The sequence below is a fragment of the Periophthalmus magnuspinnatus genome, chromosome 14 (assembly GCF_009829125.3).
Source record: "Periophthalmus magnuspinnatus isolate fPerMag1 chromosome 14, fPerMag1.2.pri, whole genome shotgun sequence".
NCBI classification, from domain to species: Eukaryota; Metazoa; Chordata; class Actinopteri; order Gobiiformes; family Gobiidae; genus Periophthalmus; species Periophthalmus magnuspinnatus.
This window is the reverse complement of record NC_047139.1, coordinates 28,724,492-28,743,796: the sequence shown is the minus strand read 5'-3', so window position 1 is coordinate 28,743,796 and position 19,305 is coordinate 28,724,492. Positions and strand designations below refer to the sequence as shown.

General features: G+C 40.3%; 1 protein-coding gene across 1 annotated transcript; it reads right to left on the bottom strand.

The window, feature by feature from the left end:
• Nucleotides 1-1,429: 1,429 nt before the first annotated feature.
• gabrr3a (gamma-aminobutyric acid type A receptor subunit rho3a) lies at nucleotides 1,430-15,128 on the bottom strand. Its single transcript, XM_033978432.2, has 9 exons — nucleotides 14,706-15,128; nucleotides 13,900-14,012; nucleotides 12,450-12,517; nucleotides 11,375-11,598; nucleotides 9,666-9,748; nucleotides 9,191-9,328; nucleotides 3,294-3,446; nucleotides 2,286-2,479; nucleotides 1,430-1,958 (listed from the first exon to the last, which is right to left on the bottom strand). The coding sequence occupies exons 1-9, from the start codon at nucleotides 14,840-14,842 to the stop codon at nucleotides 1,662-1,664; spliced, it is 1,407 nt and encodes a 468-aa protein (XP_033834323.1). The 5' UTR covers nucleotides 14,843-15,128; the 3' UTR covers nucleotides 1,430-1,661.
• Nucleotides 15,129-19,305: the final 4,177 nt, after the last annotated feature.

The following is a 19,305-nucleotide window of genomic DNA, read 5'->3' as shown; positions in this document are numbered from 1 at the left end:
CCCAAAAATAACACAGGCCAACTTCATAAATAAAGTCTAAATGTGTCTGTATCTCTGCTGTAGGACGGAATTCAAACGCCTGACGCACGTTTAGGATTCAGTGTGTTACAAACACATATTAATCCCATAGTAGTTGGGTAGTATTTGGTATTTGGTACATTTCTCTTTTCACAGGTCAAGGTGCGCCTCTGGGTGTGTCTGAACATGTTTCCATGGAGACATTCAGCGCACTGAAAAATGTCTGTGCGTCACTAAAGTCACGCACAAACTCTGTTGTGCACACCTGTTCGTGGAGTTTGGAGAGGGAGGAACTGGTCCAACTAACTCACTGCAAAGCCTATTATTACAGATGATTTCTGATGATTGTTTCACATGCAGCCACCTCATTTGTGCCACACCCCTGCACTGCACTGACCTCATTGTGAGGGGCATGCACTCATGATGTGTCCTCTGACAGGAGCTCAGCTTCACTGCAGTGGAAAACATAATAATTGGACTAATTTGTAATTGCAAATCAGCTGTAAATTCCAGATATAATTACAACTGAAAATAATGGATTACTCTGTTTAACCTAAGAAATAAAGTTTCTGGAAATGTGTTAACGCTATTCTCAAAACATACATGTTTTTAATACCAAGAGTATTGTATATTGTGTAATGCATCCAGTTTTCTACCTGCACATCCGTCCAGGCGTAGAGCAGCTAGTGTTTCCTTGTGTCACTTTGAGTCATGAGAAATCAGGTAGATTTTGGTCGTTTGAAAATGGTCCTAAACAAGATCGTTGATGTGTAGTTATATGTATGCACACAAGGGGGTGCTATACATTCACCATAACCACTAAATATTCTTTGTGAGAGGTCATACTATCGCTTGCCAAAGAATATTGTGACAAGCGTGATCAGTAAGTGACAAAATACACTGTATTAACCAGTAAAATGAGCATGTAGCATGTATAGAGCATTTAAAGTGTGACAGGTCCATAAAACTACATTTTCACCACTAGACATTTGTGTTTTTGTGTAAAGCTCTTGCCCTTGTAGCATTTTCTGGTCAGTTTGTTACCTCTAGGAACAATACTGAACCAGAAACAAATGTTACAGAGTGCAAAGGCTGTCTGCATGGTTTGGTAAACTGTCTGATCCGTTGAAACTTGATGAAATAGAAAATGGATGTTGTGATCTTCAACTTTAGACAGGTTCCCCGATCATGAAAGCAAAAAGTCAATAGAGTTGTGTCCTTGTGCTTGCCAAAAGCTGGGGCTTTTCATTTGTCTGGTTTACTTAAAAGCATATTGTTATGCAACTCAGTTTCACTCAATATATGATGTCTAATCCCTGCTTTCCATATTTGGTCCCCCTCCACCATTCACTAATGGTTATTATATTATGTAAAATAAGTCCATTGTCCAAATATAACCACTAGAGATGAATTATATTTATGAGTGTAGATTTATAACAGAAGTTGTACACAGTAATTATTTACAGTAGAAGACAAATGAAATACATTCTTCATCTTATAAAATTCACTCTGCTAACGCCATAGTTATTTGATAAGAACATAAGCACAATGTCACAGATAAACTGTCCATACTGTGCAATCCACTCTGTACATTTGTTGTTTAGTTTTCCAAACTTCAGGAATCCTGGCCCCAGAGGACTATCCTATGAGTACAAGCTCCAGTAGATGATGTTGAAGAGCAGGTACGTGAGGGGGAAGATGACTCTGGAGTAGGAGTCGATCATGTAGCTGTTGCTCATGATGAAGCTGAGGTGGCGTTTTAAAGGGGGCTTACAGCGAAGCCGTGTGTCCTCTGTGGGGGAGGACACGGTGGAGTTACGTGCCCGAGTGTTCCTCTCTGTGTTTGGGGTACTCTCTGGGAAAGAGCTCAAGTCTATGTCATTGTCGTGGAAGCATCCATCAAAAGCCATGGCCTGTGCATTGTTGAAGGAAGCAGGCACCTATGAGAGAAAACATCTCAGTCATACACATCAACGCAATGCAGACAAATATTCTTATGGCACAGGTTTTTGTCCTGTTATAACCCTGTTTTAATTCATCCTGGTTTAGTCCTTGTTTAATCCAGTTTCACAGGATATTTAGACAAGCTTTAGATGTGTATTAAAAATTGAATAAACCCTGATTTCAAATGATGAAACTTTAATAACTTTAATACCTGGACTGCAGTTTTTTGTAAATGTTACAATAACCCTATCTATTGAGAATATAGTCATCATATTGGCCATGTTTTTATAGTTGAAATTGATTGATATATTCATCTTTCTGACCTTTGCCCTTTTGAGCTTCTTCATTTCTTCCACTGTTGTGAAGTAGTTGACTGCTGCGTACTCAATGACAGACAGGAACACAAACAGGAAGCTGGCCCAAAGATAAATGTCCACAGCTTTGACGTAAGACACCTGTGGCATCGAGGCGGACACCCCGGTAATGATGGTGGACATGGTCAGGACTGTCGTGATGCCTAGACACACAAAAATAACTTAATATATATTGAGCTAATTTCTTAATATTTCGAGCTGTGTATCAGTATTGACCGACTGTGATGTAAATAAGTTTTAGTTGTGGATTCTGTAGTTTTATGAGATAGGACGAGGGCTGGCAATATGACAGTTTGTTTGTTTTTTTCTTATATTGACTGACCATGATTTTTGATTCAATTATATGTTTTGTCCAATTAAAAAAAACAAAATGGATTTTAATCATCAAATGTCATCCTACAAACTTTGAACTTTGCTCTAAACCCCATGCTTTTATTGAAGGAGGATTGGCTGTAGACATCTCAATTAAAAAGACCCCATCTTGATTAATGTTTCATTAATTGTTTCATAAAGCTTCGGAGTGAGTCAGCTGTGTGCATCTGTCTAGCAAATTACAACTGCAACCACAACTACCATCTTGATTGTAGTGTATGTAATCAAACGTGGTTAAAGCACTATTATACAACACAATGGTAACACTATATTATTTACCACATATTAATTGCAAATTAAAAGTAAAAGCATATCAAGTGCTTAATTACTTCTCTGTTGGTATTTACACTTTGTTTAAGGCCATACTTTTATTTTCCCATTAAAACGGTTCATTAACATTATTAGTAAAAGATGCGTTTGAGCATGCACAGTAATAAGATTAATAAAAGTTTTATAACCAATAACTGAGTAATCACAAAATACCATACAAATGAATCCTAATATGTGGACCCAAAACTAAAGTGTTACAAACAAAATGTTAATATGCATTTTAGAAGAGGCGGTAGAGTGACTGGTTTAGTCTACCTAGAGAGACCCGAGCCGGCACAGCTCTCCGGTCGATCCAGAAGGACACCCAGGACAGCATGACCATGAGCATTGTGGGAAAATACGTTTGTAGCATGAAGAAGAAAATGTGCCTCCTCAGAATAAAGTTTATATAGAGTCGATTGTACCACCCTGTAACAGACAGACAGACAGCAGGGCATTGCCAAAGAGATAAACAACATTTGTAAACAGATTATTTACAATCCAGTGGTCGATGTGTCTTGGGCCAGTGTTATATAATAATCGGTCTGGTCACACATGTTCAATGGATATTATTTCAAACTAAAGAAAATCTCACTTTTTCTCCCACAAGACAGAAATGTGACAGCGTGTTTAAAAAGAACACCATCGTCCAATAGTCCGACAAAAGCCAACTATTATGTAACAACTCTAGCAGTCTGTAAGAACATCTGAAAATATGCACTGCTAAATGAAGTGAGCATATTCAAAAACAAAAAATGCTTGTTTTTATATAGATTAGACAAAATATTCAATTTATTATTAAAATATTACATTATTTCACTAGTTCAGGTATTTTTTGTGTTTATTGTACAATTGGAGTAATCAATCAATTCATTTTAAAATGTATACAGTAATATTAGAACAACATTTTAATAGTCTTAATAAAGCGTGAATTCATAATGAACAAATATATGCTTCAGGCTTAGTAAATACTTAATGAAACCTACCCTTAATCATCAAGCCTGAAATAATGCCAATACATTTTTGTTTATTATGAATTAAGTGTTTGTTGATGCTGTTTTAAGGTGATGAAAATGATATTTGTCAGAAGATTTCTACATTTATGAAAGTCATATGTTAATAAATAGTAAGATCTGAGCTGTTCAGAAATGCAAAAGAACAGTTTTTTTCTTTCTAATAACATACAATCAATATTATTCAAATATTGTCAACTCTGTCAGGCACACAAAAACACTAAAGTTTATTACAGTTCAGTGAAAATGTTTTATTGCGATTTATGTTGTAATTAAATTATATCTGAAAACATAAATTTACTAACTAATTTTATACTTTCATAAACATTCAAGTTTCATAATATCTCAATCTCTATTTTAATGTTATAAAATACATTTCTGTAAATAAGTAACATCAGGCTGTAGATTTCAGTGCCCTTTACTACTTAAACTGCAAAATTACACTAGTCAAGTTTCTTCTTTCTAAAAAAATGACAAAAACACCCACCACATGCAAGGAAAAACCTGACGACAAATGTTTAAATCCAGTTCAAAACAAATGCTACAGGTTTAACATCAACAATACTTCACATCAGAGACATTTATTTAAATTCCACCAAACTAACTATAAGAGAGGAACTCTCCCTTGACCACGTCTCTGAGTCTGCATCCACCTTGTATCCTCCCTCCAGTGCCCTCCAGTGTTTCCTCATTAATCTTACTTTGCATTAGACCATTTGAAGCGCTCGTGTCACAACATGATTGGTCCATAGCAGGTTCAAAATATAAGTGACAATAGACAGTACCATTGCAACAGATCAAAAATTGTATAATCTATTCAATTATGCATTTTCTTTAAGAAATGCGGGAATTACACATTTAATTGTTCATTAAGCTGGTGGATTTGCCAACTCCATTGCACATTCATCTCGACGCTGTATTTATATAATTGTATTTATGCTACATGAATATATATTATATGAAATATATATCCAAGTTCACAAATAACATTTTAGCAGCACATTTAGAAGCTACAGGTACATCTGTCAACTCCATCAGCGACCAGTCTACTCCATCAGTCAGTCGTCAAGTTGACAAAAATACATATTTTGCCTTTCCTTTTCTTCCTTTCCAATATTACTGCCTGAGCATGAGGTTTTTGAAAATGTCTGACCAAGCTCATAAAAAGATGGGACACTACTTTGACAGACTGACTTTTGGACATAAATATTTTCACAAGTTTAACACAGGCATTAATATGTAAAGCCTTTTAATCTACGTAATCTCTTTTCAATCTAATGCAGTTGTATTCACATAAATCCTATATATTATTTTTGAGAAGGTGAAGGTGAAGGCTAGCCCCTCCCCGAACCGCCACCTTAACGTGGTGGAGGGGTTTGAGCACCCGAATGATCCTGGGAGCTATGTTGTCGGGGGCTTCATGCCCCTGGTAGGGTCACCCATGGCAAACAGGTCCTGGGAGACGGGTCTGACTAAGAGCGGTTCAGAAGGCCTACATGAAGAGAAAAAGAACAAGGCCAGTTACGTCGCCCGGACTGGCGTTACCGGGGCCCCACCCTGGAGCCAGGCCTGGGGTGGGTGCTCGGCATCAAGCACCTGGTGGCCGGGCCTTTCCCCATGGGGCCCGGTCGGGCCCAGCCCAAAGGAACGACGTGGGGCCGTCCTCCCGTGGACCCACCACCTGCGGGAGGAGCCATGCGGGGCGGGTGCAGAGAGATCAGGGCGGCAGTCGAAGGCGGGGACCTCGACGACCAGATCTCCGGACATGGAGACTAGCTCTGGGGACGTGGAATGTCACCTCGCTGGGGGGGAAGGACCCTGAGCTTGTGCGGGAGGTTGAGCATTACCGGCTAGATATAGTCGGCCTCACCTCCACGCACAGCTTGGGCTCTGGAACCCTACTTCTTGAGAGGGGTTGGACTCTCCATTTCTCTGGCGTTGCCCACAGGGAGTGGCGGTGAGCTGGTGTGGGCTTGCTCATTGCCCCACAGCTCAGCCGCTGCGTGTTGGGGTTCACTCCGGTGGACGAGAGGGTCGCGTCCCTGCGCCTTCAGGTCGGGGACAGGTCTCTCACTGTTGTGTCGGCCTACGGGCCAAGCAGCAGTGCAGAGTACCCGGCCTTCTTGGAGTCCCTGGGAGGGGTACTAGATAGTGCACCAACCGGGGACTCCGTTGTTCTCCTGGGGGACTTCAACGCCCATGTGGGTAACGACAGTGACACTTGGAGGGGCGTGATTGGGAGGAACGGCCTCCCTGATCTGAACCCGAGCGGTGTTTTGTTATTGGACTTCTGTGCTAGTCACAGTTTGTCCATAACAAACACCATGTTCGAGCACAAGGGTGTCCATCGGTGCACGTGGCACCAGGACACTCTAGGTCGGAGGTCGATGATCGACTTTGTTGTCGTGTCATCTGACCTCCGACCGCGTGTCTTGGACACTCGGGTGAAGAGAGAGGCTGAGCTGTCAACTGATCACCACCTGGTGGTGAGTTGGATCCGCTGGCGGAGGAGGAAGCCGGACAGACCTGGCAGGCCCAAGCGCATTGTGAGGGTCTGCTGGGAACGTCTGGCGGAGCCCTCTGTCAGAGGGGTCTTCAACTCACACCTACGGGAGAGTTTCTCCCTGATCTCGGGGGAGGTTGGAGACATGGACTCCGAGTGGGCCATGTTCTCCACCTCTATTGTCGATGCGGCTGCTTGTAGCTGTGGTTGTAAGGTCTGTGGTGCTTGTCGCGGCGGCAATCCCCGAACCCGGTGGTGGACACCAGAAGTAAGGGATGCCGTCAAGCTGAAGAAGGAGTCCTATCGAGCCTTGTTTCCTCGTGGGACTCCTGAGGCAGCTGATGAGTACCGGCGGGCCAAGCGTGCCGCGGCTCGGGCAGTCACAGAGGCAAAAACTCGGGCTTGGGAGGAGTTCGGGGAGGCCATGGAGGAGGACTATCGGACGGCCTCAAAGAGATTCTGGCAAACCGTCCGACGCCTCAGGAGGGGGAAGCAGTGCTTCACCAACACTGTTTACAGTGCGGGTGGAGAGCTGCTGACCTCGACTGGGGATGTTGTCGGGCAGTGGAAGGAATACTTTGAGGATCTCCTCAATCCCACTGTCACGTCTTCCGAGGAGGAAGCAGAAACTGGGGACCCAGAGGCGGACTCGTCCATCACCTTGGCTGAAGTCACTGAGGTGGTTGGCAAGCTCCTCGGTGGCAAGGCTCCGGGGGTGGACGAGATCCGTCCTGAGTACCTCAAGTCTCTAGATGTTGTGGGGCTGTCTTGGCTGACACGTCTCTGCAACATCGCGTGGCGGTCGGGGACAGTACCTGTGGAATGGCAGACCGGGGTGGTGGTCCCTCTGTATAAGAAGGGGGACCGGAGGGTGTGTTCCAATTACAGGGGAATCACACTCCTCAGCCTTCCCGGTAAGGTCTATTCCAGGGTACTGGAGAGGAGAATCCGACCGATAGTCGAACCTCGGATTCAGGAGGAGCAGTGTGGTTTTCGTCCTGGTCGTGGAACACTGGACCAGCTCTATACTCTCCATCGGGTCCTCGAGGGCTCATGGGAGTTTGCCCAACCAGTCCACATGTGTTTTGTGGATCTGGAGAAGGCATTCGACCATGTCCCTCGTGGTGTCCTTTGGGGGGTGCTCTGGGAGTATGGGGTCCGGGGCTCTTTGCTAAGGGCTGTCCGGTCCCTGTATGACCGGAGCAGGAGCTGTGTTCGCATTGCCGGCAGTAAGTCAGACCTGTTCCTGGTGCATGTTGGACTCCGCCAGGGCTGCCCTTTGTCACCAGTTCTGTTCATTATATTTATGGACAGAATTTCTAGGCGCAGCCAGGGGCCGGAGGGAGCCTGGTTTGGGAACCACAGGATTTCATCTCTGCTGTTTGCAGATGATGTTGTCCTGATGGCTTCTTCGAGCCAGGACCTGCAACAGGCACTGGGGCGGTTTGCAGCAGAGTGCGAAGCAGCTGGGATGAGAATCAGCTCCTCCAAATCCGAGGCCATGGTTCTCGACCGGAAAAAGGTGGTTTGCTCTCTCCGGGTGGATGGTGAGTCTCTGCCCCAAGTGGAGGAGTTCAAGTATCTCGGGGTCTTTTCACAAGTGAGGGAAGGATGGAACGGGAGATTGACAGGCGGATCGGTGCAGCGTCTGCAGTGACGCGGTCGCTGTATCGGTCCGTTGTGGTGAAGAAGGAGCTGAGCCCAAAGGCGAAGCTCTCGATTTAATGATCAATCTACGTTCCTACCCTCACCTATGGTCATGAGCTCTGGGTAATGACCGAAAGGACAAGGTCGTGGATACAAGCGGCTGAAATGGGCTTCCTCCGCAGAGTGGCCGGGCGCACCCTTAGGGATAGGGTGAGGAGCTCGGTCACATGGGAGGAGCTCGGAGTAGAGCCGCTGCTCCTACACGTTGAGAGGAACCAGTTGAGGTGGCTCGGGCATCTGCTCAGGATGCCTCCTGGACGCCTCCCTAGGGAGGAGGCCCCGGGGAAGACCCAGGACACGCTGGAGGGACTATGTCTCTCGGCTGGCCTGGGAACGCCTTGGAGTCCCACCAGAGGAGCTGGAGGACGTGTCCGGGGTGAGGGAAGTCTGGGAGTCCCTGCTTAGACTGCTGCCCCCGCGACCCGGCCCCGGATAAGCGGAAGAAAATGGATGGATGGTGAAATCTCTGAGCCCGGCAGAGGATACAAGAAATTACATTGACTTCAAAATTTTCATTTATGTCAAAATTGTTTAAATACGTCAAAGATATTTTCAAATAAATAGCTCCAGGATACAAATCTCCCTTATATTTCACTTTTTGTGTGTCAATTATGATATTTTGAAAATATTTTTCTACAAATTGCTGTGTTTTAGACACATTTTGTCACGACTCCCAAGAATCACCAAAGGTTAATTAAAGTGAAGGTATTTAAAAGTGGTGCCATGATTAATTATATTGTATTATTAAATGTTGTGACCTTCAGTTTAAATCAAATTCAGTTTGTACTTAACACATACGATTATGAGTGTAATTTTAAATGACCTAGTAAAATAAAATACATTTTCTACATAGACTATACTTTTGATCAAAATTTGTATTATTTGTAGACTGCTTAAGGAAATAATGTAATATCGTTTACACAAAGCAAGACAGAGGCATTTTCACATACCAGTGCTGCTGTAGAAGGCGAGCCCGAAGGAAGGCTGGAAGTCCTCAATGAAAAACTGTGAAAGTACCATTTCATCTGTCCTCAAGGAGTCATTCCCGTTCTTCCAGTAGAGCATGAGGTCATTCTCATTGTACGCATCTTCAACAAAATGAGAAAAAAGTCAGACTTTCTAACACAACTATGCAAGTGAAGATCCTCCTTCATCGGGATCCATGCTTTGTTCTTGTTTATTTTAACCACAGTAAAAATTTCTAAATATATCCAATGTTAGATCAGGTTTCATCAAATAATCACAGTTCATCAGATTTATTCATCACTTGTCCAAAATAGTAATGTGGGTCACACTGATGAGGTTATTTTTAGTACAAAGATTGAAATTATGTTTGCAAGCACGCAGTGTTTTGTAAGAGCAGGTACATACAACTGAAAGCAAACAAAAATACATATTACATAGATGAAGCAGCTTTTTACTTACAACTTTCCAGCTCCAATGAGCAGTTCTGTGTGTCCAGTGGGAAACTACTGAAGTCCATTGAACACAAAGCAGTCACTGTGATCCTAAAGAGCAATGCAAGTGGACAGTTAATACTGTGGACAATTGCATAGAACAGATTACCTGCAATATTCAGCTAAAAATGTACATACTTTTTGTTTATCTTTTCTATTCTTGTCTGTTATTGCAAACTAGTTAATGCATTAAAATAGGAGTGGGTGATATCGTTTAAGAATTCATTGGAACCACATCACAATTTAGATTTTTATCATGTACATTTTTCTATTGCCATAAAGAGGTAAATAAAGTCATCATCTTCTGAAAGTTCACACTTCACTGATTGGCTAAACCCAGGTATCACTAACTCCAAGCCTTACAGAGGCTAATGGAGAAGTGTCTTTGAGAACAGCTGCGTTAACTAGAGAAACAGTGAGTCACAATATGCCAAAATGATTATGACCAAAATAGCAGATTGTCAAAAGGGATGAGATCATTTTTATCACCATATGCACAGCCTTACTTTAAAAGAACCTTCATGGCTGACTTTCAAATCCACCATTTATTTGTCAAAATGATTGCAATGTTGCCAATATACACAAATTGTATCGTCTGATGAATTGTATAGAAAGTGTGTGCTTGCGTCTGTGAATGACTTAGTTTTTCTGGTCCATAACGTGATGACAGGTTTTCCACAAGCTGTCACTGAGACGCCATATTGTCAACATCTGTGGCTGAAAGAGACTCATCGGCTGTGCAGGCTCATGTTACTGAGGCTGGTAAGCTTTTCTAAATGCTCTGACCACTCGCACGCTTTTTAATACTGTTTACATAGACTGACACACGTTGCTTACCTGACACTAGAGGTGAGAGAGAAATAAAAAAATAAATTGGACAATATCACAATTTTGGAGATACAGTTGTCCCTCGCTATATCGTGGTTCACCTTTGGTGGTCTCGCTGTTTTGTGGATTTTTTCAGTGCAGTTTTACATGCTTTTTTACAGTGTCTGAACGTGCCTTGTGTTCTGCGTCCTGATTGGCTGAGGGACTGTAGACCATTGTCCATCAGTCTCCTCCGTGCCGTGTCTCCTGTACAGTACAGAATGTGTTCAATCAGATTTACACAAATGTTCGATCTCTAGCATTTTTATTTACAGTATAGGTAAATGTTTATATTTTTATTTCTTCAACAAATGTTTGGGCCTGAAAACAGGTCTTGCTTTTTCGTTCTATAATACTGTACTTATTTTTTTTTTTAAATCTACAAAGGTTTGAACTTTGAGAGTGTTTAAACAAGAGAGAAATGTGAGAAAATGTTAATGTCTGTCTGAGAAAAGTGTATAAAGTGTGTGATGAGGGGATTTACAGCCTTAAAACATATATAATAATTGTGGAAAATAAAGCTGATTACTTCATGGATTTCGCCTATTGCGGGTTATTTTTAGAATAATCATAAAAATGTAGGGTAAGCTCCCAAACTCGGGTGTAAAGTGATATTTCTGCCTTTTTGTGGTTTATTTTATGGTCCATTCATAGTATGTGCAATACTTAACCCTCAACCAAAACTGAAGATGTACAACAACATTTTACCAGATTCCTGATGCATTGTTAAAATTGCCTGAATATTTTTATACATGCAAAAAAAAAAAAAAAAAAAATCAAGATATTAATTTTCAATCTAGCTTCTCTTACCTGACACTGTACAGGATATGTCCGTCTGGATACACCCTCAGCATGATGTTTTCCATGGTGGTGTCATGGATGAAGGAGCGTTTGGAGTGGACAAAGAACACATCAGGGACCCAGATCTTCTTCACAAGACGAGCATCAAAAGTCCGACTCTTGTTGCTGCTGGAGGGGAAGGCCAGGCGGATGTCCTGCCAGTAATGCCTCAGGTACAACGTCATGGTGAAGTCCTACACAATAGCACAAGGTAGTGCAAATACTGACTCAGAGCTGCAAGTTCTAATGCAGAACAGGGCTGAAGTCTATTTTCACAAATCTAATTGTGATATTTCTGAAGGCACTGTGATTATGAGATTTGTGCTTTTACAGTAGGATTCTGTTAAGTTTACAATTTAAACATGTCCAGAAAAATAGACAAAAAGACTGGAATATGAATTGTAAAACTAATCAGTTGCACTGTTCTAAATTATGGGGTTAGCCATTTTTATGCAGAATAAGACTATATTATAAATTATGACTAGATCATAAATGATGCATCCTTTGCAGTGTGCTGAGTGCTATGCTGTATGTCCATTCAAATTTCAATTTGATTGTGATTAATCTTTCAGCCCCAATGCAGAGTTATGACCAATTGCCTAATATAAAGCACTACTCTATGTAGAGTATTTATTCTGAGCTACTGTGTATTTGACCCTAGGTTGATAATCTTGTATCACAGAAGTCACAATTTAGCATTTGTCAAACTTAATGTTTTCAATTGATTCTAGCCATTCTGTTTATTTTCAATGACTTTTGTGAGCAAAACAGCATCAGGTACAATGCTTAATTATGCTTTTGCAAAATGCATTTTAAATCATAGTATTGCTCTAAAGAGCATCATAGAAACTGGTCCATTGATTTCCTGTTCAGAACTCCTCACAGTGAAACAGGCAGCAGATTTTCATTACTTTTAGTGTTTAAAATTGCCAACACCACATTTCTGAACTCATGTATGACATAGATAAGTAAGCAGAAAGAATGGTATAGAGCAGAGATAGAGGATGGTGAAAGCAGAAATACTGGATGATGCAAGAGTACTTACCATGTTGACTTCAGATATACTGTCAATGCTCTCCACCTGAACATCGATACCCACAGGGAGGGCTCCACCTGCAAACGATTAAATGATAGTAGTGACATCACATTCACGTGCTGAAATGTCATAGATGTTTATGTGTTAATACTAAACTACATGAGATGCTTTTACAGACGGCAAATCTAAAGACAGAGGCATTATACTGGCCCAGGATGCATCATCAGCTGCACTATCATCCTCCTAATCCTTTGAAGCATGTATTGTGGTTACATCACACACTGACTGACAGCTATTGTCGCAACACTCAACACTTGTACTGTTTTGTTATTGTCTTTTTGTGCCATGCTAGAAGCTTACAACACAGATCACCGATTAAATATGATATACAGGCAGCTATATGCCATGAGTAGAAAAAAAGAAGCATTCTGTAATCCTAATTTACAAACATTTTATTCCATCTCAGCCACCCTGAACTTTTTCTTTTTTTAAAAAAAAATACGATCTTACATGTTTATTTTTTTGTTTTTTTTAATATTAGGGATCCGTTCAGACTTTGAAAACTGATTCAGTTAAGAATAAATAAATAAATAGATAAAAACTACTATGTAAATAATATATTCTGGCAATTCTGTGTCATACAATCTGCCTGTATTCTATGTAAAATGCTCTCACATCATAAACATACTACACTAAAGGATGACCTGCTGCAGTGAACATATAGTGTGCTATAGACATCATGTTCTCAGTGCCATTATCTAATGAAGATCAGCGGATTAGAGCCACACAGATATATTAAATCCTGACAATTTTACAAAGATGACTTGCATTATATATTGGACTGAAAAACATATATCTTATGACAAAGCTTTCTTTATAGACAAAAAAACATGGTAACTTTTTTAAACTAAAATGCCTGAATTCAGTCACTTTTAGCTAGTCCTGCTTATTCTCTGGATGTCGTGGTCCCTCCATCTTGTTTTTTACTAAATGTAATCATTGTAATACCTAAGCAGTTTTCTAAAACAGTAGCATTTCATTTCCCCCCAGAGATTTAGACAATTTTATCTGTTCTACTGGGTACAATCATTGTCTCACACAGCACACAATCTAGGTCACTGAGTTTTTTTGAAGGCATAATACCAAAGATAACACAGTAACCTACTTTAACCTTATGGAGTTAGCCAGACATTATATAGAAAAAAATAAATATGTCATGAAATATGTCCACGTAGAGCTGTGCAATCAATTCAATTTGGTTTGGAGGAAGACATGACTATTATTATTTTTAAATGTCAATTATTAAAAGTCTATCTAGTTAAGGAAATTATTATTTACAGCCATTTGTTTTGATAAGACAAAATAAAACAAATTGAAATTGTGGTTTATCAAAATTTGGGGTTTATTTCTCTGTCATATCGCCCAGCTCCACGTCCGTGTGTTGAGTGGTAAGAATCACCTCCAAATCCTGGTCGCATTGCAAAGTCATGGTCCTCTATTCGAAGCAGCTGCTCAGACTTAATTAGCATTGACTTGGTGCTGTCGAGTTTTTTCATCTTAGGATCCATTCGTCTACAAAACAAATAGACATAGTGAAGCGTTGCCCCACTCTTGAACACACTTGGACAGACATCTGTTGTAGGAATTAGTGCTGCTTTATTGGACTTTAGCACTCTGATTAAAAGGAAAAGCCTAAAGGAAATTAAAGCATAGATACTGATCTGACAGACTTCTAACAAACCAGGTTAAGAATAAGGTGTCAGAAAACGTCAACATTTTTTCCCACTAGCTTCCCTTTGACCGGATGATTTTAGCCAGTGTCTGCCCTCTTTTAAAAAGTTGTTGGAACAACATGTAGGGCTTACATGAACACATTTATAAAGAGTCAGTGGATTGGTCAGTTTAATTTATGTAACAAGTATGACACAACTTTCCCTCAAGAGACCTCAATTTTAATCTGGTCAGATCACAGCCTGATACAAATTAAATGTATGATGTGGAGTAGAACTACATGCACTATTACATAAATGTGCTTGCAAAACATAATCAAAAAAGCTTTTTGAATTTGTAAATTTTGTTATTGCCTTCTTAATGGTGTCTGTGACCTTGCATGATCCTTCAACCTCTGCCGCCCCCTTCAATCCACTTTCACTATAATGGGAAAGCATCTTAATTACTAGGGTTATGTAATACACTAGCAGAATATTAAAGGCATGTTAAAATCTGAATTTTAGGTGGCTACAAACACAATATCAAATTGCTTACCCAGCATGCTTCTGCTTGACGGTGTCTCCCAGGTAGTGCTCCTTGTGCCTCCTCTTGAAGTGGCTGGTGTTGAGCTGCGTCACAGGCCACAGTTCGGCCATGCACATGAGTCTGAGGGCCAGCAGGACCACTCTCATGGTGAGGACCCAGAGCACCCCTTACACCTCGTCAGCGCCTGTCCCAGGGAGGTGGCTCCACTGCCCCTGTCCCCTCACTGCATCCATGTCTCGTCTGCTGCACTCATTCTGTCCTGAAACGCACACACCAGCTCACTTTGGCTTGATCCGGCTCTCTCATCTCCTCAGACATGCAGAACATCAGTTGTGTGTGCAACGCTTAAGGTCCAGGAATTCCCGGGTTCACGCTGATTGCCACTGTATCATCCCCACATGCTTACGTCTACAGACACAGCATGGCATTGTCCCCACCCCTCGATCTAAAACCAAATATCAATTTATTCCCATAATGACAAAGGAATACCCATTAATTCTCTCTAATCTTCTTATCTGTGGTTGGTGAAATCTTTTAGTAACCTACAAACAGGAGGCTGCAGGGGGCGGGGAAAGGGATAATGCCAGTGGCCGTTTCATCATCATTCTGTATCTGCCCACAGTTGATCAAGTGCTCTGGAGCCTGAGGGAAGAATGACCAATCCCACTGACTCAAGACAGATAAAGCACTGGCATATGCTATAGTTAGAAGACACTTAGACCCCTCACAATACATACCTAACAGCCACGTGTCTCCATTGGAAAGAAATACTGCCTATTTGAGCAACTGCATCTCCCTTACCCCACCTCTTTGTATATTTTGTACTTAAATATACTGGAGTATATACAAATCTTAATTTTGTTACCTTTTAGGATTATTACTCATATTTTATTAGTTTAGTTTGCCTTTTTTTTTTTTTGTTCATACATTGACATTATACTGAAATGTTCAGACCTCAACATTTATTTCCTTTTTTGGATTAAGATTTTAGTTTCAAGACAAAAAAGTAAAAAAACTTTAACTTGATGATGGTTTCTGATCTGCTCTTTTGAAAGAACCAGATCCAGAATGTAATTGTGAACATTTAATAATATAAACATGTACATTTAATATGAATACAAAAGTTATGAAGCTGTGAAATGAAGTCAAGTCAATGATATAATCAAAACAACATCCATTCGAGTGGCAAGATCTGTTTAATCTGGATTAAATCTGATTATAGAGGCAGAGATGAACAGCAACATCTTGAAGAATTGTGCACGTGGATCTTGGGTCTGTTCGACATGTGACCCTAGCACACACAGGCCTGCAGCTGCTTTTTCCATGTGTCTCATCTGTGCCCTCTAGAGGTCACTAAAACTATTTTAGATGTACATTTGAGGGTTTTCTTTTTTTTTTTTTTTTTAACAGTGGGTTCTAATAGCCCCTAAGAGCTCTCAGTTTTGGATCTTAGAGTCCTTCTATTTATAATCCGATTTAAAATACATTAACAGAACATATACTTATTTTTTCCACTGTATATTCCAATGATTTAAAAAAAAAAAACACAATATATTCTTTGCAGAAATACTAGAATAGTAAAGGTAGACTCCGCACCAAATTAGTGGAAGACAAATAAATAGGCCTATATATTTTTAAATTACTGCATGCATGTCAAATAGGATTAACATTATGTCAACGTTATTTGACATTATATTAAACTGGGAAGAGAAAACAAATAAGACTCATTACAAATATAAAGGCATTTGCATTTGTAGTTAAAATAAGATTATGCTAAATTAACTGCTAATCAGTGCAGTTACAGTTTGTAGCCTCCACAGTAGCTGTGGTTAAACTTCTACCTACCTGGTTAATTAGTCCATGTTTGTGGTGTTAGACAGGATGTTGAGGAGGTGTGCAGACACACTTGGGTGCGTTCACACTCACAAATGCAGATTTGTCCCAACTGCAGCTCCTTGGGACATGGCACCACTCCAGCCTCTGCTGCTTTTGTTCCTGGGGACTCTCTCAAACTCAAAAGGTACGGTGAGACTTTTAATTGGTGTAATTTACCAGTCATAATTATTAAATCAATTACATGGAATAATATTGTTAAGAAAAACAATGATTCTCAGGAAGTATACATAAGTTCGCAAGTGAATAATTCATGATGAAAAGAAATGGTGCTATTCTGATCTGGGATTTTATCTTCTATCTAGCAGAGTACACATATCTGTGTAACTTTAGAAGTGATATATATGGGTAATAATGCATGTTTTCAAGAGCAGATGTTTTTTTTTTAAAGCATCTTTCCTCTAAACTCCTAGGTTTTAGTGTTCACATCGATTGTTATGGACAGCTGCAGAAATAGCTCCAGCTTTTATAGAACTGGTCTGGCCTATTAAATTCTCAAGGCTCAAGTCTGCTTTTGTTGTTAAATTAAAAGAGATTTTTCACTCTGTCAATTCAATGTTTTCATGATATCAGAATATACAATTTTATTTTGTGAGTATTATAAATAGTGGAGATGTTATTTCTATAAATGTTCTGAAATGTTCCTGAGTGTGCATTAAACTTTCCATTGTGCATGTATCCAATTACAGACATTTTTATTGCTCAAAAGTACTTGAAACAGATGACCTGCGGTGGCACTTTGTTGGGCTAAATTAACGTGTGCTCGAGGTTATGTTTTTAGATGAAATGACAACCAGCACGGTCAAAACCATACACCTCCTGCGCAATAATTGGCACTACCTTAATTAAAGAAAAAGTAGAGCCAAAAATAAACTTTACGTAGTAATAACTTAAATTTACCATTCTTAGTAAGGAAAATGTAAAATATCCAACCTTAAAAGATAAAACACCATAATTTATATTCTTCATATAACCATGTCACATTTTATCCTTCAATATCCCTTTATTCAACACTTTACATTTCATATTTTTCCTTTATACCAATACTTTGTCCCTTTTACTTTGAGGGAACAAAAGAGATTTTCATTTTCAACCAGACTGTATAACTTTGTAACCGGTCTACTTATTATACTCCTTTGTTTTGATTTTAACAGATCGAACCACTCCATATATATCCAGAAATATATTTATGATTTTTCGAAATCAACCATGAGTTGCGAGGTGCAGTAGAGTCCACAATTAAAACTGTCTCCCACTTTTAGATTTGGCTTAAATCAATTCCATTTTGCTTTTCTTAAAGAGTTGCCAGATATTCTTTGAACCATCTTTTCCAAAAGAGATCTAAAATGTGCTTGTTTCCATCTTCTACAAGTGTACAGGTCTTGTTGGTCAAAAACACCAGGAGGGATCAGTTTGTGTTTGAGTGTGAGTAGATGATTAGACGTTATTGGCTCCAAGTAATCGGGGTCTTCAGACCCCATTCAGAATGAATTTAGCTTCACATAGAACAGTGTGTTTCAACAGTTAATGTTTGCTGATGTAGAACTGAGCCCCGAAACCTTTTCAACCAACTTTATCATGCTTTCCCAAGCACCGCCCTGGGGTGACGCTGATGGTGGATTTAATGTCCATTTAATGTCCTCTTACAGTAAAGTTCTCGATTTTGTCATGATTCAAATCCATTGTTTGAATTCCTTTTTTTCCTGCAGTGAAATTTGTGCCTTTGTCAGATTTGAAATGTGAACCTGGTCCTCTCCTGCACAGGAAACGTCAGATTGCACTGATCTGTTTAATGAATGACCCACCACAGTGTGGACTGCTCGGCTAGCTGTGCATGAAAATATAACTCCTGAACGGAGAATATAATTCCGGAGCGTCCGTGTTTGACCTCACTGGGTTCAACTAGTCAACTCACACATTTGTGAATGGAGGCAAGTCTGGAGTTGTTCTCTCACCTGGAAGATAAGACATTTTCTGTTGACAATTTTCCTTTGTACTTTCTGCAGAATACACACAAATTCTGTGAGTTTCTTTTGATATTTCTTTGGCTTCAGCAATGCTGAAAAATCTTTGTTCTTGAGCGAATAGGATTGTATCTTCAGCTTCAAACAGATTTTCAGTTGACAGGATAGTTTATTTAGTTTTGTTTCTGATCTTCTGGCATTCTTGTTCAACATGATGTATGGTATTGTTCAGAGACTACTTTTCATTTGAGTTCATGAAGTGTTTCTTTAATCTTCTTAATCCAAGCAACTGCAGTTTAGCCTTTTCCACTCTGAGAAATGGTTAATTATTTGTTTGTTGATTGGATCATTTTCCGTTTGTGTTGACTGTTGGCTGTTAACCATGTTTGTGACTATGTGCAATGAAATACCTCTTCAAGTGATGCCTGCAGGGTTCCCTCAGCCATTGCTGAGGGTTTGATGCTTTCCGAATGAGTTTGATTCGGTATGCCACAAATGTTCAAATGAATCTTTTGTTTTCATTGATACATTTGACAATTCTGCAGCTGTCAGTCCAGAAATGTGACTCATTTGTACCCACTTTAATCAGTTTGTCCATTTGTATTGCTAGAGCAGCTGCAGGGAGTTCTATTTGAGGGATTGTGACAGGTTTTTGTGGTGCAACTTTGGCTTTACTGAGCAGGAATGCATGTCTTTGACCAGATTGATTCGAGTCTCGGATATGTGATGGTGCCATAGCCACTGTTGCGGGC

Coding starts and splice junctions, on each gene's coding strand:
- gabrr3a (XM_033978432.2), bottom strand. CDS start 14,842: ATGAGAGTGGTCCTGCTGGCCCTCAGACTCATGTGCATGGCCGAACTG. Junction 12,518..13,899: donor AATGCGACCAGGATTTGGAG/GTGATTCTTACC, acceptor AATCGTTTGCAG/GTGGAGCCCTCCCTGTGGGT. Junction 9,749..11,374: donor CATATCCTGTACAGTGTCAG/GTAAGAGAAGCT, acceptor ATTGCTCTTTAG/GATCACAGTGACTGCTTTGT.